At 42.9% G+C, this 23,764-nt stretch overlaps 1 protein-coding gene across 1 annotated transcript in view; it reads left to right on the forward strand.

The window, feature by feature from the left end:
- The window catches only part of NMUR1 (neuromedin U receptor 1), a 118,129-nt gene that overhangs the window by 40,593 nt on the left and 53,772 nt on the right, over nucleotides 1–23,764 (forward strand). The window contains exon 2 of the mRNA XM_063441100.1: nucleotides 8,159–9,105. Coding sequence (XP_063297170.1) covers nucleotides 8,190–9,105 — 916 coding nt within the window. The 5' untranslated portion in view covers nucleotides 8,159–8,189. The remainder of the gene's footprint in view (nucleotides 1–8,158; nucleotides 9,106–23,764) is intronic.

Below are 23,764 nucleotides of genomic sequence, written 5' to 3' on the forward strand. Positions count from 1 at the left end.
GTGAGGGCCAGTCCTGAAGGAATGCGTCCGCCGCTTCGCCCATCGGGTCCGGAAGCCATGGTTGGTCCTTGAGGCGAACAGATCTGTTGATAGCGCACCCATCCGTTGTCGTAGTGTCTGAAATACCTCCCTGTGGAGTGTCCAATCGCTGGTGTCTCTCCAGTGCCGGGAGAACCAGTCCGCCGTCAGGTTGGAGACCCTTGGGAGATATTCCGCCTGTATCGTGACCTGCAATAAACTTTGGGACATTGGTATGTACGGAAGGACTCACCATTATTGAAGCGGCCGCGTCCACGGCCTCTGAAACCTCTGGTCCTCTCTGCACCTCGGAACGTAGAGGGCCTTTGTGATGAGGACGGGAAGAAGGTTGAAGTCTGTGGAAACGACCTGGAACCTGAGGTCCAAAATCGGCTGGCGGCACGGTTCCGCTGTCGGCCAGCCCTTCCAAAAACACCTCTTGTGGGAGGAGTGTGGAACACCTGTCTGAGGGAGGTCTGAGCCTTGTTTAAGGTTGTGGACAAGTTCACATGTCGCTTTAGCTCTGTGATGAAGGCATCACCAAATAGTAGACCCTGGGCCTTCGGTCCAAATTCTTTGGCTCCCAGTTCCAGGAGCTTGCTGTCAATCCTGATCAGCGCCGATCTGCGTCTCTTGACGCAAAGTGCGGCGTTAGCGTTGCCCAGTAGACATATTGCGCGTTGGGCCCATTCGCGTATGACATGAGGGTCCAGTTGCGAGTCTTGGCTGAGGGCCAGGTCAGCGAAATACAGCATCATAGCTATGGGGCCCAGCAGATCCAGCACTTTGTCTTGTGCCGCCTTCATGCCCTTTTCCACCCCTTTGCGTGGGTCTCTGCCCGAGCGCGACATAAACACCATCATTGTGCAACTTTGTCGGGGTCAGCGGCCTGGGGCATTCGGCCCGGAGGCGCGTCCATACCTCTTTTTCCAATGGCTTGCGCAGCCAGATATGTATGAATTTCGCCAGATGCTCTGGCAGTGTCCATTCAGAGGAGCGAGGGTGTCGGGCGGTACGCGGGTCAAATAACAGCATCCCCTGGTCATCCATAAAGACACCATCTCCGGACGGACCGGTGGGGCGGTCGTCGTCGGCTTCTTTGCCTAAGAAGGTCTCCTTGACATAAGCCGAAGAAGTGGGTGGTAGGTCTTGCCACTCCTCGTCGTCCGAGGGTGAGCCGTCCCTTTGCCCTTCGTCCACCACATTCGGGGGGTGTGGGCCATAGGCTTCGTCCTCGTCCGAGGATAGGGGTGCGAAGGATGCGGGTTGTCGGTCCGCGCTCTTGACCCGTTTGACGGGCACCTTGCCCTTTGCCTTAGCGGAGGGGGGCTCGAAGCCTTTCTGAGCCTCTTGGCCTTGGACACCTCTGAGCCCGATGCCTCCATGCGTTCTGGAGGGCTAGTGATCAGAGGTATCGTTTGACCTTTGGGGCGAGAACAAGGTTCAGTGGAGAAAAACCGTGGTGGTTTATCGTATGCAAATAGACAATATATGTCGGGTCCCGCTACGACCGGGGTTACCCGGCGTAGGGGCTGTATGTATAGAAGGCTTTATGCACGTAATCTTATCCAGAGGGGCTAAATATTTCTAGAATTAGGTAAGCCCTCGTGCATATTCTCGGGGTTCACCCCGGGTGGTGTGCCGTGGAAACCAGAGGACACCCACATCAACCAAAAAAGTGGGCCGTATCGCCCTGCATGCGTATCTGGGGGGTCACCCCAGGTGGTGTGCCATGAAAAAATACCCAGAGGACACCCACATAGATTTCACCCTTGGGTGCAGTAGAGAGGTATGACCCTGTAAAGGGTAACCATAGAATATACCCTGGATGGGTAGAGTAATATCACGCAATCCCCTGAGGGAGGGAATATAAGGATATGTCCCTTTATAATGCTTGTATAATATCCAGTGATAACATGTATAATATTAAGCCTTCAAATACAAATGTAAATCTATATATATATGCATGCACTCCTCTTGCCTCACTGAGGCAGATATACATAAACGGAAGTATAAAACTTTTTTCACCCTTAGGGGTAGACTGCCAAAAATATATCTTTCCCCTGCACCAGAACGTAAGTGGTTAGGGGAGAGAGCGGGGAGTCACCCTGAGGGTAATCCCCGGTATCGTGGCGGCGGTCGGGTGATTACCGAGCCGCCGTGAAGGAAGATAGACGGCCGCCGCGGATCTCGCGATAACCGCGAGATCCAAGATGGCCGCCGGCCGCGTGGGGAAGGGGTTCCCGCTCGCGGCCACTAGCGAGGTGCAGATCGCGGCAAAACAAAGTAAGGCAGAAGTAAAATAACCCCGGCTACCCTCCACCCGTCCCCACCAGCCCCAGTGAAATAGCAGACAGGTTCGCGCGGTGAGCGAGGCACGGGAAGCCACGCCGCCCGCGGATCGTCTGGAAAGAGTGTGATATAAAACTCAGTGCACAGGGACAGTTAGAGAGGGGAAACAAACGGGTGCAAGTAGACAGGGTATAAAGAGTGTAAAATCAAAATAAAAGCAGTACACAATAAAGAATAACAGTAGATAATCAAGGGTATAAAGAGTGTAAAATCAGAATTAAAGCAGTACACAATAAAAAATAACAGTAGATAATCAAGGGTATAAAGAGTGTAAAATCAGAATTAAAGCAGTACACAATAAAGAATAACAGTAGATAATCAAGGGTATAAAGAGTGTAAAATCAGAATTAAAGCAGTACACAATAAAGAATAACAGTACATAATCAATATGAAGCACCAGGTAAAAAATACTCTGACCTGTTGATGGCTGGAGCAGCAAAGAAAGAGGAAATTATGTCATAGACAGGCCCTTTTATGGGCAGCATATCTTTTCTCTGATTGGTTGTTACTGTTTCTATGCTGCTGGAGTTTTCAGTAAAGAAAGATATGCAAATATGAAGCCTCCTGTCATGTGGTAAAATCATATTTACAGTATGGATCCTTTGCAACAAACACACAGGGCAGAGACGATGTGCTGATTGGTGTTCTATACAATTAATCCCATATGGTGAATTAACTTTCAAATACTAATGAAATGACTTTTTGTCTCAGTATAAAATACTGAGCTCATCATGCAAATACACTATCCCACTCTCATAGAAAATGTAGTGGGCTTATGGTATTAAAGTAACAATCCAGGGGTCAAGTCCTGGGTCAAAAAGGGCAGGAACTCACCCAAGATCCACTCCACGCTCCCTCCCCCCCTCCCCCCCTCACCCCAAAAAAAGATACGCTTGTATGCAGGGGCTGAGTAAGGGCACGGGGCTGAGGAGGGGACAGGAGCTGAGGAAGAGGGACAGGAGATTGGGGGGGGGGGGGGGGGGGGGCATGGGCTAAGGAAGGGGACATGGTCTGAGGTAAGGGACAGGAACTGAGGAAAGGGACAGGAACTGAGGGGCTGAGGAAAGGGACAGGAACTGAGGGGCTGAGGAGGGGGACAGGGGCTGAGGAAGGGGGCAGGGGCTGAGGAAGGGGGTCAGGGGCTGAGGAAGGGGGGCAGGGGCTGAGGAAGGGGGGCAGGGGCTGAGGAAGGGGGGCAGGGGCTGAGGAAGGGGGGGCAGGGGCTGAGTAAGGGGGGGCAGGGGCAGGGGCTGAGGAAGGGGGGCAGGGGCAGGGGCTGAGGAAGGGGGCAGGGGCTGAGGAAGGGGGGGCAGGGGTTGAGGAAGGGGGGGCAGGGGCTGAGGAAGGGGGCAGGGGCTGAGGAAGGGGGGCAGGGGCTGAGGAAGGGGGGGCAGGGGCTAAGGAAGGGGGGGCAGGGGCTGAGGAAGGGGGGGCAGGGGCAGGGGCTGAGGAAGGGGGGGCAGGGGCAGGGGCTGAGGAAGGGGGGCAGGGGCAGGGGCTGAGGAAGGGGGGCAGGGGCTGAGGAAGAGGGACAGGGGCTGAGGAAGAGGGACAGGGGCTGAGGAGTGGGACAGGGGCTGATGCTCGTATGCAGGGGCTGAGTAAGAGCACTGGGCTGAGTAAGGTGGACAGGGGCTGAGGAGGGGGACAGGGGCTAAGGAGGGGGACAGGGGCTGAGGAAGTGGGGCAGGGGCTGAGGAAGGGGGGGCAGGGGCTGAGTAAGGGGGGGCAGGGGCAGGGGCTGAGGAAGGGGGGGGTAGGGGCAGGGGCTGAGGAAGGGGGCAGGGGCTGAGGAAGGGGGGGCAGGGGTTGAGGAAGGGGGGGCAGGGGCAGGGGCTGAGGAAGGGGGGGCAGGGGCAGGGGCTGAGGAAGGGGGGCAGGGGCTGAGGAAGAGGGACAGGGGCTGAGGAAGAGGGACAGGGGCTGAGGAGTGGGACAGGGGCTGATGCTCGTATGCAGGGGCTGAGTAAGAGCACTGGGCTGAGTAAGGTGGACAGGGGCTGAGGAGGGGGACAGGGGCTAAGGAGGGGGACAGGGGCTAAGTAAGGTGACAGTGCTGTGGAAAAGGGACAGGAGCTTAGGAGGAGGGGGGGGCATGGGTTGAGGAAGGGGCCATGGGCTGAGTAAGGTGGCAGGGCTGAGGAAGGGGCCATGGGCTGAGGAGGGGAGCAGGGGCTGAGGAGGGGAGCAGGGGCTGAGGAGGGGAGCAGGGGCTGAGTAAGAAGACAGGGACTGAGGAGGGAGACAGGGACTGAGGAGGGAGACAGGGACTGAGTAAGGGGACAGGGCTTGAGGAGGGGGACAGAGACTGAGGAAAGGGACAGAGACTGAGGAAAGGGACAGAGACTGAGGAAAGGGACAGGGACTGAGGAGGGAGTCAGGGCTTGAGGAGGGAGGCAGGGACTGAGGAGGGGGGCAGGGACTGAGGAGGGGGGCAGGGACTGAGGAGGGGGGCAGGGCTTGAGGAGGGGGGCAGGGACTGAGGAAAGGGACAGGGACTGAGGAGGGAGACAGGGACTGAGTAACGGGACAGGGCCTTAAATAGGGGGACAGGGACTCGGGAAAGGGACTTAGGAGGGGGGCAGGAACTGAGGAGGGGGACAGGGACTGAGGAGGGGGGACAGGGACTGAGGAGGGGGGACAGGGACTGAGGAGGGGGACAGGGACTGAGGAGGGGGCAGGGACTGAGTAAGGGGACAGGGCTTGAGGAGGGAGACAGGGACTGAGGAGGGAGACAGGGACTGAGGAGGGAGACAGGGACTGAGGAGGGGGCAGGGACTGAGTAAGGGGACAGGGCTTGAGGAGGGAGACAGGGACTGAGGAGGGAGACAGGGACTGAGGAGGGAGACAGGGACTGAGGAGGGGGACAGGGACTGAGGAGGGGGCAGGGACTGAGTAAGGGGACAGGGCTTGAGGAGGGAGACAGGGACTGAGGAGGGAGACAGGGACTGAGGAGGGAGACAGGGACTGAGGAGGGAGACAGGGACTGAGGAGGGAGACAGGGACTGAGGAAAGGGACAGGGACTGAGGAAAGGGACAGGGACTGAGGAAGGGGGACAGGGACTGAGGAAGGGGGACAGGGACTGATGAAGGGGGGCAGGAACTGAGGAAGGGGAACAGGGCCTTAAATAGGGGGACAGGGACTCATGAAAGGGACAGGCCTGAGGATGGGGGCAGGGACTGAGGATGGGGGCAGGGACTGAGGAGGGGGACAGGGACTGAGTAAGGGGATAGGGCTTGAGGAGGGGGGACAGGGCCTTAAATAGGGGGACAAGGACTGAGGAGGGGGGCAGGAACTGAGGAGGGGGGACAGGGCCTTAAATAGGGGGACAGGGACTGAGGAGGGGGGGCAGGGTCTTAAATAGGGGGACAGGGAGTGAGGAGGGGGGCAGGAACTGAGGAGGGGGAACAGGGCCTTAAATAGGGGGACAGGGACTCTGGAAGGGGACAGGGACTCTGGAAAGGGACAGGCCTGAGGAGGGGGACAGGGACTGAGTAAGGGGATAGGGCTTGAGGAGGGGGACAGGGACTGGGGAAAGGGACTAAGGGGATAGGGCTTGAGGAGGGGGACAGGGACTGGGGAAAGGGAGCAGGAACTGAGGAGGGGGGACAGGGCCTTAAATAGGGGGACAGGGACTGAGGAGGGGGGACAGGGCCTTAAATAGGGGGACAGGGACTGAGGGAAGGGATAAAAAAAAAAAATAAACTAAAGTGCCTTCCCCCCTCCCTGAGGCTTACCTTGGGCCAGGAGGGCTGGGACAGGATGTGGAGCCTGCAGCCTGCAGTCAGTGGAGTAAGCCGGCCTCTCCTGATGATGTCAGGAGGAGGGGGCGTGACTTCCTCTGCTCCCCAGCGGTCCTGTGAGAAGAGCAGAGAAAGTCACGCCCCCTCCTACTGACATCATCAGGAGTGTCAGGAAGACTCCACTGACTGCAGGGGGAGAGGTGAGTTTAAAAATCCGAGTCCCCAGTCAGAGGCAGGGGATTCGGATTTGTCCTCCCCCCTGCTCTGGCAGCCGCTTGTGCCAGCCCTGGGTCCTGCAGGACTAGTAATGGGAACGGCGTTCCTGCTGTGGAAAAAGTGCAGGAACGCCGTTCCCACGCGTTCCTGCAGGACTCGAGCCCTGTAACAATCATACCAGGCACACAGATCCCATGTGGGATAACTTACAATAAAACAGAGTAATACGCTTATACTTCTATGTGACATAAAGAATAAAGCAAAAAGAGTTTAACTATTTCATATCCTTACAGTCAGCACTAATGATTATAAACCTTATCTAAGCATAAAATACATATGAACAAGAAAAGTTAACTACTTCATATTCTTACATGGTTATTTCCCATTCCTAGGACAAATCTTTCAAACACTTAGTCACACACACAATCACCACCAGACTTAACTAATGACAATTAGAGGGTGGACAAGGTGAAACTATTTATCTGTGTACACTTTTTCTTTATCCTAGTATATTCACTTATATACTACATCCTGTATCTATATCACTCATAGATACTTTAATCTAATCCTGTCTAGTTCCCTTACTAGACTTATCTAAATATATATATCCTGTCTAGTTCCCTTACTAGACTATTTACCGGGACCTTAGTCACATAAAACACATATACTAAATAACCTTTCCTAAAATGTTGTAGACTTACAAAACCATGGGGATCATAGATTCAGGGCGTCAAGATAGACACAAGGAATTACTACTCACCGCAATGGCTTGGCTACAATCCCACTTCTGACACCAAGCTGAAAGGTAAATCTGCTACTCTGGTGACTCGGTCCCTCTGGTCACTATTTTCCAACCCTCGATTGTCAGCTGAATATTCAGGGAAGATTTATGGAAGCGTATTAACCAGACACACACTCTTTGCTTTCCAAAATCTTCTAATCATTTATTCAAGATGCTCTATATTTATACTATACTTGTCACGAACATTGGTTACAAAAGGTTACAAAAAGGTTACACGAGATACATAAAAGAGGAAATAGTTTCTGCTGTTATGTTCAATATTCAATAATCTATTCTTACAAAATATCACATGTACATTGTGGTTAAGCATATTCTGTTACATAAAAACTGTTATAGCTTGTGACTTCCTTTCAGTTATGTTTTGTAAGCGGTTCTGCAAAAAGAGCTTGCTAATACATTTACAAAATAATTCAATTTATACAATACTGACAGATTAATGTTTAATATTCCTTCAGGTAGTACTAATGCGAGTGCGCCACGTGCAGAGCCTGACCCAGCGCCGAGGGACATCGTTAGTGACAAAAGGATTATTAACCCTTTACATGCGGGGGATGGGTGGAGGCGCAAGTGAGGGGCCATTTTAGGTCACTAAAGTGCTAAGAAAACAGCTTTGTTTTCCTAGCACTATAGTTTCCCTTTAAGAGTATACAACTGAATACTTTCCTCTCTTTTTACATCAACTCTTCTACAGCTCTTCAAAAGCCTTGCACACAGAATATCATATAAATAATTTGCTAATTTCTTTCATATTCTTCCTTAAATTTACATGTATGAAATCAGAATTGGAATCTGCATGGTATACAATATACATATAACGTGTGCTGTCCAAGTCCGTCTAATGTCACTAATACATTTTAAAGTCTTTTCTCTTAAATCACATTTTCTTACTTAAATGATCATATTGTTTTGGGTGGTTTAGGTGGGACTTCTGCCATGGATGAAAAATAACAATAATAATTTAATCTCCTAGTAACTGATTGTGAGTCCCATCTACCATAACAATCTAACTGGTGCTTTTCCTTATAGGTATTCGAACTTCATATCAACAGCGAAAGTGATGTCTATATTCCAAGAAAACTACTCAAGTCTGGAACTGTCTCAGTTTCAAAGGGATCTCCCTCACAATTTAGACCATGGAGAAACAAACAACCAAAACCATACCAACCATAACTTGACATTCTGTGATATTAACCCCATGGATTGCAACCTGACTTCAGAGGAGCTTCTGTTCAAGTACCTGGGCCCCCGTAGGTCTAATTATTTCATCCCTATTTGTGTGGTGTATCTGCTGATCTTTACAGTTGGTGTAGTAGGGAATACTCTGACTTGTATTGTGATTCTCAAACACAAGATCATGAGAACTCCTACCAACTACTATCTGTTTAGCCTTGCCATCTCCGACTTGCTTGTACTCCTCCTGGGAATGCCATTGGAGCTTTATGAGCTCTGGAGTAACTACCCATTCCTGTTTGGGAAAGGTGGCTGCTCCTTCAAGACATTACTGTTTGAAACGGTGTGCTTTGCGTCCATCTTGAATGTTACGGCTCTTAGTGTGGAGAGATTTATCGCTGTAGTGCATCCTCTTCGAGCAAAGTATGTGGTGACCAGGAATCATGCCAAGAGAGTAATAATAACTGTGTGGGTTATGTCTGTTTTATGCTCAATTCCAAACACCAGCCTTAATGGTATCACGCACCTGAATGTGGTGGGCCTTGGCACAATACCTGGCACTGCTGTCTGTACTGTGGTGCTGCCTCGATGGATTTACAACCTCGTCATCCAGATTACTACTATTGTCTTCTTCTTCCTGCCAATGGGGACTATTAGTGTTCTCTATCTTCTCATTGGCCTCCGGCTCAAAAGGGAAAAAATGCTCCAAGTTTTAGAGGCTAAATCTGGGGATGGAGATACTTACCAAAACGTGCGACTGCAGCAGGAAAAGATTCGGAGGAGACAGGTGACTAAAATGCTGTGTAAGTTTCACGCTAATAAGATTAAAATGTTACCAGATTTATAGAGCGTCACAAAGTACTTAAAAGGAAAATACACAATATTTTGCTAGAGAGGTAAATATATTACTCTGTTGATAGTTGGAGTAAGGTTCTTACAAAGTCTTCATGGCTTAAAAAAGAATAATTAACATAACCGTGTTATCCTTTTGGTAATAGAGCAGTTTTAGAACAAAGGCTTTTCCTTCATATTACAGGTAACAGTCTTTAGTAGTAAAATCAATAATGGAAGCAGGGTGCATGAAATGTTTAACCTAAAGTATAGAATTGAAACACTGACCTTTTTTATTTGAGTTTGTGAGTAGATTTCTACAAATGTATCCAAAGCTGCTTTCATCACCAATATTAGCGCAATCTCAAATTTTAATCTCTAATATAAATATATATAAAAGAAGAATTGGTGTGTTAAATATTTTCACTCAGGGGAAGAAGGTAGCTTATGTATGCAGTAATAGAACAACACCCCCAACCAAATTATAAAATGGGGTGATCTTTAACCAAAATATGATTATTATTTACATATTTTATTTATATAAAGAGGGAATTATGGAAGGAATTGAACTATATGCCGATATTTTACACAGTTTGTTTGGAATGTTAGTTTACATTGTGAAGGTATAGCATTCCTATGGGATTCACAATTGTTGTTCCAGTGACTAAAAGTATATTTATTTTACCACTAGGTTAACTCAGTAAACTAGGAATTATGGAGAATAGCACATATTACACCAAAATAGCCGAGCACAAAAAGTAACTGGAATCTACATGGGGAATCTAAGTCTGATGGCCAGAAATTACTTATCAAAAATCAATCAATAAATAAATCCGATAAAAATGGCAATTTACTGGTGTTGTCCAGGCCAGCTATTTGGCTCCTAATGTTTTTTTGATAGTAAAACTTGCAGCTGCATTTTACTATTTACTACTATTTACTGTTTGACAGGGGAAACACTGTAGCTGCTAAAACGAGTTACGCTTGGAAGTCATTGAAAACATCCGTGATATTTACTATCACAGCAAGAAGACATGCATGACATTTACTGTCACAGCTTGCAAACTCATTTATAAGCGTAATCCTAGTATAATAATTGGCATTATCCTTTAAATTATAGCTGCAAAGAGTGACAGTTTGGTGCTGTTTGCAGTTATTATTGTCTCGAAACAATAAAAACAATAACATAAAGGGACAAAGGACCAGGTTGTCCCAAATACTTTAAGCCTTTTTAATCTTATAGCCAGTGGAACCCCAATCACCTGTGTCTGTTTCCAATTCAGCTGGGAATCATCTGATCCTAAAAAAAGACTCTCTACCTCAGTGGTTACGGGTACCAAAGGAGTCCCTTCAAATGCCTAAAGGACATCTTACTGGCTGAAATTGAAGGCAACAGAGGCTTTTATATAAGCCCCTGCCATCTGGAATCGCGTCAGATTATAGTGATTGTTTGGTTTTGAAAACAGTACTACTCAAAGTACACTGAGGTACACTTTGCCTCATGTGAGTCTGGCTTGGCAAATTTAAAAAAAATAAAAACAGTTTTTTATCAACCATAAAAATATCAGATTTAAATATCATTGGCTGCATTTCAAGTGCAATTCTACCATATTGATTCCACCATCACCCAACAAACATTAGTATTATAGACCCTGGTGGATTTAACCCATTCACTACCTTTAATTTAATTTCACAGAAATATATCAAGTACAGGCAATTGTGGTGCCTTTTTTTTTTTTTTAGGAATTAGCAGTATAGGGCTCTGTTGTTTACTTTAATTACTTTCTCTACTATTTCTCTTTAAGATTTTCAAGAATCAATGTACAGAGTCATAAGACTATATTGTATATCAACAGCAACAAAACCAATGTTGATTATGCAAGCTTTAGTGTATCTATAATCTTAATTTGAATAACAAGGAGGTGAATGTTTTACTTTACATCGTTTGCTGTACTCCCAGCAACAAAGTATTTACTCAGTAACAAGAGAACAAATCAAAAAACAGTAAATCCCAACAAATAGGCATGCCCGCTGAAACTCCTCGTTTTTCTTTGTAGTGATGAGAACGAACTGTCCAAGTAAATAACCAAAGAAAATGATAACTTAATTGAAAACCAACTGACACATATAGCCTTGTAGAATAATAATCAGCCACACATATATACCAAAGCCATACCAAAAAAGATCTCACTGAAAAAGAAGAACAGAATCTGTGGAAAAGGATTAATAAATTGTTCTTTAAGGGCAATGTAAAACAAAACATAAACTGGTTTTAGAATAAATTCAAATATAGCATAAAGAACATATCAATAAAATAGCTAGTGTTGTGAAATAATAGAAAATTATATCACAGCAAACAGTCGCATATTATCTAGTATGAAACCTACGATAAAATAAGGGAAGGCTACGTGACAGGAGGCTTCATATTTTGCTTTGTTAATGCTTTGATAACAAAGAATAAGAAGCGTGAAAAACTAGATGAAAATAAAATGTCAGAGAAGTGTCTTCCCTGGACCAGAGCACAGACCTAAGAGTATCGTAAAGAGAGGCTCCTGAAATAAAGGCAGATGAAGGCCCCCCCCACAGCGCCCTAAGTGAGTGAAGAATCCATGCCGACTAAGAATAAAAGCCATGGAATCCAGCATGCTAGAGTTGTTGTAGAGACAGGTTTGACACAGGAAACGAGAAGTAAACAGGAGTTAGAAGGGCGGAGAAGTGCCGTAACCGAAGCATAAACGAGAGCCATAACAACGCAAATTTTAGGTTATCCCGAAAGAAAAAATGGTCAAGGAATCAGATTTAGTGCAACAAGAAATCCGAAATGCGCCTTTGGAGAGAAATGCATCAACATCTCTCAAAAGTCGGAGATCCAATGAAAGAGACTTAGCAAACAGAAGACATTTTATCAATAATTGTCATAGAGAAAGAGAATTGTGTCAGGCAAATTTCTCAGAAAACATAAGACTAGGTCATATTTGGAAATACTTAGGTAGTGGAGGACATGCTTAGCGGAAATCCCACATGAGTGTACAGCTGTTGAGATCACGGAGAGCATGACATTAATAGAAATGGTAAAGAAATGGTAAAGAGGAAAGAAAATTCTAAATGGACAGTATAGGAGCTGTAAAAAGATTTAGGTCCCATTCCAAACACACGATAGCCCAGGAATGGCAAGCTGAAAGGCAACATCATCTCGTACCTGGGACCCAGGAGTCCCACAATAATTCTCAATCTGGCTCAGATAGTTTGTCAACATTCCAGGATCGCTTTGAAAGTGTCCAAGCCACCAGATGTAGATTGTTAAGAAAGAGAATTGTGTCAGGCAAATTTATCAAAAAACATAGGACTAGGTCATATTTGGAAATATTTAGGTAGCGGAGGACATGCTTAGCGGACATCCCACATGAGTGTACAAACCAGAGAGCCATACCGAAAGGGATCCCAGAAATCAGAACATGAGCTGTTGAGATCACAGAGAGCATGACATTAATAGAACGGTAAGGACTATCCAAAGCAAATAAAGAGAAAAGAAAATTCTAAATGGACGGTATAGGAGCTGTAAAAAGATTTAGGTCCCATTCCAAACACACGTTAGCCCAGGAATGGCAAGCTGAAATGCAACATTGCCTGGTACCTGGGGTCCAACAATAATTCTCAAGCTGGCTCAGATAGTTTGTCAACATTCCAGGATCGCTTTAAAAGTGTCCCAGCCACCAGATGTAGATGGTCTTGGAGGCTAAGAGGGTGTGGATTCGTGAAGTTGATCCGAATCTAGGCAGGAGAAACCCACAATCATGCAGTAAGGCCCTCATGCGACCAGCAGGATGCCTGAGGGGAGATTCTAGAGTATTAAAAAAACATAAAATAAAAAAATTAATGGGCATAGAAATACAAAAGTATAGGGACATAATTAACCAAAACATGAATGGATGTATAAGAAACTAAAAATATTAATTTGTAACAGTAACTATAAAGTAATACATACAAGGATATTCTGATCTGTGTAGCTGTCTAGGAGCAGCATTGAAAGAGGAGGAGTTTCAGTGGGATTACTGATTTTTGACTGACTCTCTTGTTACTGAGTAAATACTTTGCTGCTCGGAGTACAATAAAGGAAGGAAAGAAAAATATGAAGCCTCCTGTAATGTAATCAAATTCAGCAATTCATTCCATAACTGAATAACACACGTGTAAGGTTGTACACAATAACATATTTGATTGAACATTTATTAATAAGATTCTGTACCATTAATTTATGATTATGTGGAATTAACATATTCAGGGTAGATGTTTTACATATTTTTGTGCAACTTTTCACCTAACCTAGCGTTCTTTGCTTGAGATATTACAAGATTGACAGACATCTTTTTACAACAAACAGTATCTGTCATTCAGGATTTGCACAACCTGACATGAGTAGATACAATGTGGTTTAAGATGCAGTATTGTACTGGGAAACCATGAACCCACCAACTAGAGAAGAGTAGCGTGACAAATGCCAAGTATGACTTTCCTTGTGTTGCAATTTACTAACCAGTTATAATCTAGATCCCGTAGAAGCAGCATCTGGCTAAGCAGGCTAGCAAATAAATTTTCACTTGAGATAGATATTTTCTATATATAAATGATTTGTAACTCCCCTGTCTTTGTCCTTCGCCCCAAACATTGTATATTTTACCACAAAAAACTTTCTTCTCGCTCTTCTCGACAAGCCAAGCACTTTTATTTCATGTCTCATCAGTTATAGACCAAGGTAAGGCAGTATAGTTATCAAATATATTTGCTTTCTTTGAGGCTCACATGTGAGCCTTTAACAGAAGCATTTAGCATGTAGAAAAAATATGTGTTACAGGAAAACTTGTAACAGTCATAGAGCTGAATTTGTACATACATAGAGATATACTGACAAACTGACAACAGAAACAGCTGGTCATATTCCGATTGTGGATTATATAAAAGCTAACTTATGCAATATCTGCCTCTATACTCAGATTTTTGTACATAAGTGGGATAAAACCTTTTCTTATACAGCTTTGATAGGAGTTATTTCCTGATGAGGAAGAGCCACTAATCAGGGAATTGAGGGAAACTTTGCAGGCGAGTAACTTTTTTGTTTTTTTACTTATTTATTTTTGTTTGGTTTTTTTGCATGATTTTCTAATTTTTCACAGTAGCCAACCATGCAATTCATGCAGGTGAGTGGGGATAGGGAACTCCAGTTTCAAGCAATATGTATGTAGCTGGAAGCTTGGCATTTTGTTCAGCTGTAGCCTTCCATAAGAAAGTATTTACAGAAAAAAATGGTTGGAGTACGAGAAACGATTTGCATTTCATACGGTATTCAGAACTGGAGACGGAATTAAAGTGTACTTGCCTTGGCGCCTGTAGCAGAGATCTCTGTGTAATGAATACTGGATCCGAACCTGCCACCTACCACAAAGGAAGAACTCTGTTACCGTATCTCTCAGAGGGGGTCCTAGTGACCACAATGCCTGAATAGCCCTGTTTTATATTTCCAGAGCTTTACAATTGTAAGCGTATTCTATCTGTATACTCACTTCTATCTTGTGTCATTTTTCACTATGGATTCTTTTTTTTTTAAACTTTTTTGAAGCCCATAAAGGTACCTGAAGATTATATCAAATAATATCACAGATTATATTACAGCTGTTCTCACTGGGTATTTTACCAATATCTTTATTACGTTCTGAGTACTATTCACAAACTGTTAATATATAAAAATTACCCAGCATATATTTTAGCTACAACACACCATTCTGTTGTTGTTATTATTGTATATATAACAGACTTTTCCAGAGTTAGCCTGGGTAATTGGCAAAGGCATTATTCTGGATTTAGTTTATTGCAATGCTTAGTGGCATTCTTTTTGATCTATCATCAACCAGAAAATAAGCTAAAACATACAAGCAAACAAACAAACATATAAAAACAAGTTTCACCACTGGGAGTCCTACTGCAACGTAAATGGTAATTCTATATAAAATAAACTTTTGGCAGTATCAGAATCCTCATTATGTGGGTTGTTTCCTCTTCACCTTCAAGAAAGCTTATGCCTTTGAACCAAAACTTTTCATATCAGCCAAGCTTTGGGAGTTGAATGAATTATTTAGTACTTGTCAATGAAGCAATAAACATCCCAGTGTGATGTTCCTGGCTTACCCGTATTTGATTTTAGTTAAAAGTACTAAACTTTGAAGCAGAGCATTTTTTGGTATTCATATCCTATATCCATTCACCTATAGCAGTGATAATAAACAAAGGGGTCAATTCTGCTGCTATTGAATACATGGAAAAAAATAAACTATTCAGTTTCCAATTAAAACTTGAAAATTAGCATGTGAGAAAATCTGCTTGGATGAAATTTATTGCACAGTAAATCTACTATAGAATTAAATAGAACCTGCGAGTATATTCACCATCCAAATGCCAAAAAAGCTATTAAACAAAAAATATTGCTGGTTCTTAGGGCAAATACATTACAGTTAGATGGCTAAGATAAATACTCAACTCTAAACCATGTATTACATGAGATAATCCTCGAAAAAAATGAGTCAACATGTGCCAAGTGAGTAGTAAATGGATTAGGATTACAATTAACCCTCTCACTGCACTGGGGAAAAAAAATAAGTATAATAAAAAATATAAAGCAACATAAACACTAATGCTAAATACCAGTTATATTCCAAGATACACAATTCAAGTTAAACATGCTAAATGATCGAAAGTGGCAAATCTTCCCTATAAGTAGTACTTGGACAGATATTGCGGTTTTAAAATAGAACACACAATTCAAGGATACCAACACACATGGCACCATGGTTGTCAGAGGCAATAAGCACATATGACATATGGTAGCTAAGATTGGCAACAAACATTATTAGCCTTGCACTTCCCACATGGCAGGGAGACCACACAAGGCTTCACTGCTGCTTTTGCCAGTTATCCCTTCTCCCAGAGCTATAAGCCATTTCCCGCGCTGACAGGTAAGGATTATGTGCAAAGACATAGGCCATTATCAATTTTACAGACAACATCAGACTTGACACCTTGAACAAGCAAGTTGTCCCTGCTTCCTGATGGGGTTCAGTACTCATCCATTTTCTCTAAACCATTTATTTTTTCTAAACTAGAATATACTTATCTACTCTACAAACTTCATATCTAATGCATTTCTTAATACACAGATAAGACTATATCAACTAAATGTGTACTAAAATGTGAAAGATAATCACTACTATAAGCTCTCACCTGCACTGACACATATCACACAAAGATGCTTATGTTTCCGGTGTATTACATTTGATTCTTCGTATTTTTTTTTTACTTTTTTTAATGTCATGTATAGTTTTGAGTGTCACTTCAAGTCTTAGGCTTGGGGGATTCAGTGACATGTTACTGTCAATTTAATGCAATAAACAGCTCATTTGGTTGGAGACTGTAATGATACTGTAAGTAGATTACCCCCCACTCCTTTTACGCTAAAGTGAAGCAAATCATTTATAAGGGCCTGAAATTAGTAATTGTAGAACACCAGCTACTCCAGTGTTTGCAATAATTCCTTTGATGGAAGCATTTTAGTGAAACAAACATAGCAGTAAGCAAGCACCAAGCAGGGCTAATGAAAGAAAAAAAAATTAAAGTCAGAATTTGCATATGTTTCATCCTGCAGGGACTTTATTTAACTCCCCTACGTGAAAAACAGTACCTTACAATAACATTTGGCATCATCACACACAGCAGGATCACGCCAAACGCTGTTAGTATTTCTCACAGAGAAGCATTGGATTTGATGCATCTCATTGAGAAGTTGTTGTTTGTTTGTTTTTGGCAGAATGCTGTGATTGACATGCATGCAGCATAGGTCTTCACAGCTTTTTTATGAGAAGAATTAAACTGGAACAAGTTCATCACAATTGATGATCTCAGAAGAGGCCGAACTGCTGCTGACAGAAGAGGACATAAAAGGAACACTCCACTGAAATTAATGTTTTTTTTTTTTCCTTTTAAAGTTTAGTAGATATATTTTTGTCTGCATGTTTTCTTTGGGGGTATATGAAAACACAGCTTGTAAATGCTGCACGCCTGTTGTCTGCATCCTTTCCAAACACTCCCTTTTTCCCTGGCACAGACTTTCAAGGACCAGTTTGGGCACCATAAAAACTCATGGTATAATATTATGGGGCCTGGCGCTGGCTCACCTTAAGGATATAAACTGTTCTCGAATTGCATAACTCCAAAGTCTGTGTTCCAGCTCCGAATCTCACTGCCCCTCTGTCCTTCCATGGAGAATAGAAGGACAATATAGTTAATCCAGAAGGCTCTTTCAGAATAGGGCAGCCACGCCTCTGAAAATATTTGTTCCTTTTCAAGCCAGTTTTATTAATGAGAAGTTACTGCTTGGCTGAGATTGTCAGTGCGCTGTGCTCCTGGCACCATAATAACTTAATTTAAATTATTTTTATGATACCCATAATCCCCAGTCTGTGCTGGGGATTACTCCAATCGGAGACTTTTCAGTGAGATCGAGGCTTTCTAATGCTTCTCAAGGAACTATAGTTCAGCTCTGTGGAGCTAAGGGAAGAGTAAGAAAATCTCCCTGGCTGAATGATTCTACTCCCTATTATAAAAGTAATGATTTCTTCAGAAATCAGCACTTTTAAAAACTGCCAAGAAAGAGGGCAGGCTGCAGACACATATAGCACTTCAAGAAACTGACGTGTGGAGTGTATACGTGTGGAGTGATACTTTAATGTAGTTGTTTTGGTGTGGAGATGCTGTGCTTTTTTCGAGCAATTGCAAAATTTACATTCGGCTGAAAACCCGCCTCTTGTAACTGTCCGACAGCAAAAATCAGTAAACTGAACTAGAGATCATGAAGCACAATGTTCTCAGGAAGGGAGGATCAGACTGCTGAGCAGAGACTTTGATGACGGTGGATTACAGGCAACTTTAATGTTTTTAAAACTTTAGAAAGAAGGGGTAGCCTAAATCTAAAAAAGAACTTCTATAACTTAAATATATTTATTATTAACGCTAGAGTGTTCCTTTAAAATAAAACTGGCAAAACTGTCATAAAAAGATAATTTAAGGGAAAAATCCACAGGCATATACTTCAAATGTTACATAAATTCCATATGACTCTCAGTATAACATGGAAATTTCATAAAGAAAACAAAAGTGTCATGTTTTTGTTGGAATTTATGCAATAAAATGTGGTGGTGAAAATGACCACAAATGTATCAGGAGTAGGCATCCATCTGCACTCCAGATGTTGCGGACTACATCTCCCATAATGCTCTTACAGCCATAATGCTGGCAAAGCATCAGGGGAAATGTAGTTAAAAACATCTGGAGTGCCAAAGGTTCCTTACCCATGTTAATGTTGTAGATCATACAAATTTATTTAAGAAGTATTTTCTCCAAAAGGCATTCACAAGTTATTGGTATTGCCTCCATTTAATAGCTTCACCTGAGATTGTTAGTATGTTCCACTGAGCATATTCTAATCATATTTGACATATGACACTGGTTTAAAAACAAGTGTCATGACATTACGTTAGATATATTATATCCGGGAATCTTTTACATTTCTCTCATTCAACATTCAAAATGTAAAGGACATTGCAGGTTTACAACTTTCAATAGCTTCTTGTGACATCTAAAGAAACATTCAACAAGTTACTTTTAAGGTTTGCAAACCCTTTATGCTGATATTTAAAATTTAAGAGCGATGATATGTAAAGAAATCTTTATAGACAATCAAGGCTTGGTTTCGGAGATAAAACAAATAGCAAAGAATGTGTCTTAATTGTGATGGTCTCCTGAAAATTCTCTGGTCACCTTGAATGTCAATTGCAGATTTTTCAAAGGCAATCAAATCTTGAGTCACAATTTTGGTTAAAGCCGCACTAAATGACTTCATAACTCTACAGGCTTGATCAATCCATTATAACAAGAGCACATGAGAATTCCTACATTCCTTCCCTAGATTATCTATATAAACACACATAAAGGAGTATTCACATAAACAAACAGTAGAGACACAGACAGAATAGACATTCCAAGTGGTAAGAAGTAATAAGACACATACCAGTGTTAAAAGCCTATAAACAGCAATTATGTGCATATTTTAGCCACAACTTACTATAAGCGATGAAACCAATACTATCATATAGTAAAATAATGTAAATGATTTAGAGAACGCATTTGTAGGACATTTATTGACTGTACAGATGAAGTTAAAATTAAGGAATTAGAGGAACAGAATACATTTTATAGCTATATGAAATAAAATAAGAATACAAGAAAATGGAAAGAAGAGATAGAAAGAAGTAATACACATAAACATGAATTTTAGAGACAGCAGTTTTTGCTGCTGAGAATATAACTGAGAAGTTAAGTTTAGCACAATTAACTTAAAATTGAAATTGTATTGCATTTGTTTTCATTTTTACTGCAGTTAGAATTTTAATGTTAAGGCACAAAATAACATTATGTTCATATACATATCTGAAAAAAATAAGAGACCACTCTTTTCTTAAATCAGCATCTCTACATGTATGGAAGTCATCAAGGGAGGGCTGGCAGCCTTAGGCCAGGGGGGCAAATCCAGTCAAGCGGCCCATTACACCAAGAGGAGAGTAAAAACACCTTTCCCATTGAAAGGGGGGGCAGTCACCTAAACAGACACTCTCACTGACACTGCACACGCACACACTCACGGACAGACAGACACATACTCACGGACACACGCACACACACAGACAGGGGCGTTTTAGCCGCAAGGCAAACAAGGCATTTGCCTTGGGCGGCATTTTCCAGGGGGCGGCAAAAAACGCCGCCCCCAAATGCCCAGGGCAAGTGCCTTGTTAGCCTTGCGGGGGGGGTGTCGCGGGGGGGGGGGGGGGAGTTGGGAGAGGGGCGCCTGAGTTTTGACGTCATCTTCCGGCTCCCAGACTCACTCTGCGGCGCGCGAGGGAGCTGAGCAGAGAGCTCAGAGGAAGAGCTCCCTCGCCAGCCGCCCGCCCAGCAACCAGCCCAGCAGCCCCACTAGACCCCAGGGAGATAGAGAAACCCCCCCCCCAGCATTCCCAAAGGTAAGGAGGCTGGGGGGTAGGTTAAATTAATTATATATATATATAATATATATATATATATATATATAAAATATATATATATTATATATATTATATATATTTATTATATATATTATTATATTATATATTAATTATATATATTATATATATTAAATATATATAATATAATAATATATAATATATATAATATAATATATCATATAATATAATAATATAATATATATATTAAATAAATATATATAATATATATAATAAATATTATATTATATATTATTATATTATATATATTATTATATTATATATAATATAATAATATATAATATAATATAATAATATATATAATATAATAATATATAATATAATATAATAATATATATAATATAATAATATATAATATATATAATAAATATATATAATATATATAATTATTATATTATATATATTATATATTATTATATTATATATTATATTATAATTATATATTATTATATCTTATATATTATATTATAATTATTATATTATATATATTATATATTATTATATTATATATATATTATATATATTATATATTATATTATAATTATATATTTTTATATATTATAACATATTATATATTATATTATATATTATAATATATTATATATTATATTATATATTATAATATATTATTATATTATAATATATTATTATATTATATATTATATTATATATTATTATATTATATATTATTATATTATATATTATTATATTATATATATTGTATTATATATTATATTATATATATTATATTACATTATATTATATATTTTATTATATATTATATTATAATATATTATATATCAGAGAGTGTGTGTGTCTGACAGTGAGTGTGTGTCTGTTAGTGAGGTGTGTGTCTGCTAGTGAGTGTGTGTGTCTGCTAGTGAGTGTGTGTGTGTCTGCTAGTGAGTGTGTGTGTGTGTGTCTGTTAGCTAGTGTATGCGTATCTGTCAGTGAATTTGTGTGTGTGTGTGTGTATTTAGAAGGCGGGACGGGGGGGGGGGAAGGGTTGGGTGGGGGTGTCGCGGGGGGGGGGGGGAGTTGGGAGAGGGGCGCCTGAGTTTTGTCCTGCCTAGGGCAGCAGAAAACCAGGATACACCACTGCACACAGATACATTGTTACAGGCATACTGACTCACACAGACAGACATACTGACACACACAGGCATGCTGGCTGGCACACACACACACACAGACATACTTGCACACACATAGACAGACATACTGGCCCACACACACACACACACACACACACACAGACACACTGGCACACAGAAAGTCACACTGGCACACACACAGACAGACGTACTGACACACAGACATACTGGCACACACACAGACATACTGACACACACACACACACACACATACAGACATACTGACACACACAGAGATATACTGACACACACATACATACTCATACACACACACACACACACACACACACACACACATTACACTTTTAAAGCCAGTAGACAGGGGCTGAGTAAGGGGACAGGGCTGTAGTAGGGGGCTAGGGGCTATAGTAGGGGGTATGACCTGTAATTGGAGGTTAGGAAATGTAGTGGAGGGACAGGGGCTGAAGTAGGTTGATGGCTACAATTTAGGAAAGGAGCTGCGGTGTGGGTGATATGGGTTGCAATTGGGGGAGAGGAGCTGTAGTGGGGATGTTACAGAAGCTGAGGGGGGGGGGCAGGAGCTGAGGGGGGGCTGGGTATGAGAGGGAGGGGACAGGTGCTGAGAGGGGGGACAGGAGCTGAGGGGGCAGAAGCTGAGAGTGGTGACAGGAGCTGAGAGTGGGGGACAGAAGCTGAGGGGGGGGGCAGAGGCTGAGGAGGGGAATAAAAAAACGAAAAAGAAAAACTAAAGTGTATTCCCTCCCTGAGCCTTACCTTAAGCCAGGGATGGGTGGGTAGGAGCAGGAGTAGGAGCCAGGAGCAAGAGCAGGAGTAGGAGCCAGCAGGTTTGCAAGAGCAGCAGTCAGTGGAGTCGGCCGGCCTCTCCTGATGATGTCAGTAGGAAGGGCCGTGACTTCCTCTGTTCTTCTCCCAGATTCCCCAGCGGTCCTGGGAGAAGAGCAGTGAAAATCACACCCCCTCCTCCTGACATCATCAGGAGAGGCCGGCCGACTCCACTGGCTGCAGGCTGCAGGGAGAGAGGTAAGTTGAAAAATCCAAGTCCCCAGCCAGAGGCAGGGGATTCTGATTTTTCTTTATTTTTGCTTGATGCGGACGGCCCTGGATTTAGGGTGGCCTGGGGGGTACTGCCTGCCTGCCCCCCTGTGACAAACTCCCCTTTTCAAGTGAGTTTGCCACAAGTTCTTGGAGGGGACTACTTGCTAGCCTTTTACCCTGTGACTATGGCCCCTGCAAAATATTGGTTAATATACTTCAAACAGGCTCTGTTCAGGCAATTGGGACTATATGGTTCGTATACCGAACAACCGCACGAACACTTGGACCACTTGGAACGTTTCTCACCGCAGTGTTCTAATTGTTCGTATGGGTGGCCACTATTCCTATGAACAACCAAGAACTGGCGGCCATCTTGTTCGCATGAATGCAGGCAGCGGTGTTTGGGCATGAAGCTCATGGAACTGAAATCGGATACAGAAACTCCTGAACACTGCTGAACTTTCATCATCGCCTGCATTCGTTTCTATTCAGCTTAGAAGGGCACTGTTTGGTGAGATCATTCGTCTGCATGAAGGGAACAAGCTCCAGGGTAAGACTATTGACTCAGTTCGGTAGTTTGTTCGTTTGTTTGCTCGTTTGCAAACTACCGAACTAGACCGGCCGCAAGCCCTGATTCTCTGGAACTGTTTTGGGCATGAAATCATGCGTGCGGTCGGTCAAAAGAGACTTCCAGGAATTTCCTGAACCCCTGCTCTGATCTGGGTGATTTTTGGATATGTTGTTCACCCAGATCAGGGCAATCAGGGGATGTAATATATATATATATGGGGATATGTTATGTTTATATGTGGATATGTTATGCTCCACTCATGGTCATCTAATGGTGGAGGTCTACAAACACAGTGTCTATCACCCACTATGAAATTTGGTGGATGATCGGTGATGATTTGGGGTGTTTCCGCATGGCTTGGCTAGCAAGGGTAGAATGATATTTGTGAAGTACACATGAATCAAGCCATACTCAAGGTTATCTTGGAAGAAAACATGCTCCTTTCTGCTTTGACAATGTTCCCCAACTTTGATGATTGTTTCTTACTGCATGACAATGCTCCATGCCACACAGCCAAATCAATCAAGGTGTGAATGGAGGACCTTCAGATGAAAACCCTGTCATGGCCAGCCCAATCTCCAGTACTGAACACCATTGAAAACCTCTGGAAGTTGATCAAGAGGAAGATAGATGGTCACAAGCCATCAAACAAAGCCAAGCTGCTTGAATTTTTGTACCAGGAGTACCCAACAGCAATGTAAAAGACTGGTGGGGAGTATGCCAAGATGCATGA

Source organism: Pelobates fuscus, chromosome 2 (genome assembly GCF_036172605.1).
Source record: "Pelobates fuscus isolate aPelFus1 chromosome 2, aPelFus1.pri, whole genome shotgun sequence".
Lineage (NCBI taxonomy): Eukaryota > Metazoa > Chordata > Amphibia > Anura > Pelobatidae > Pelobates > Pelobates fuscus.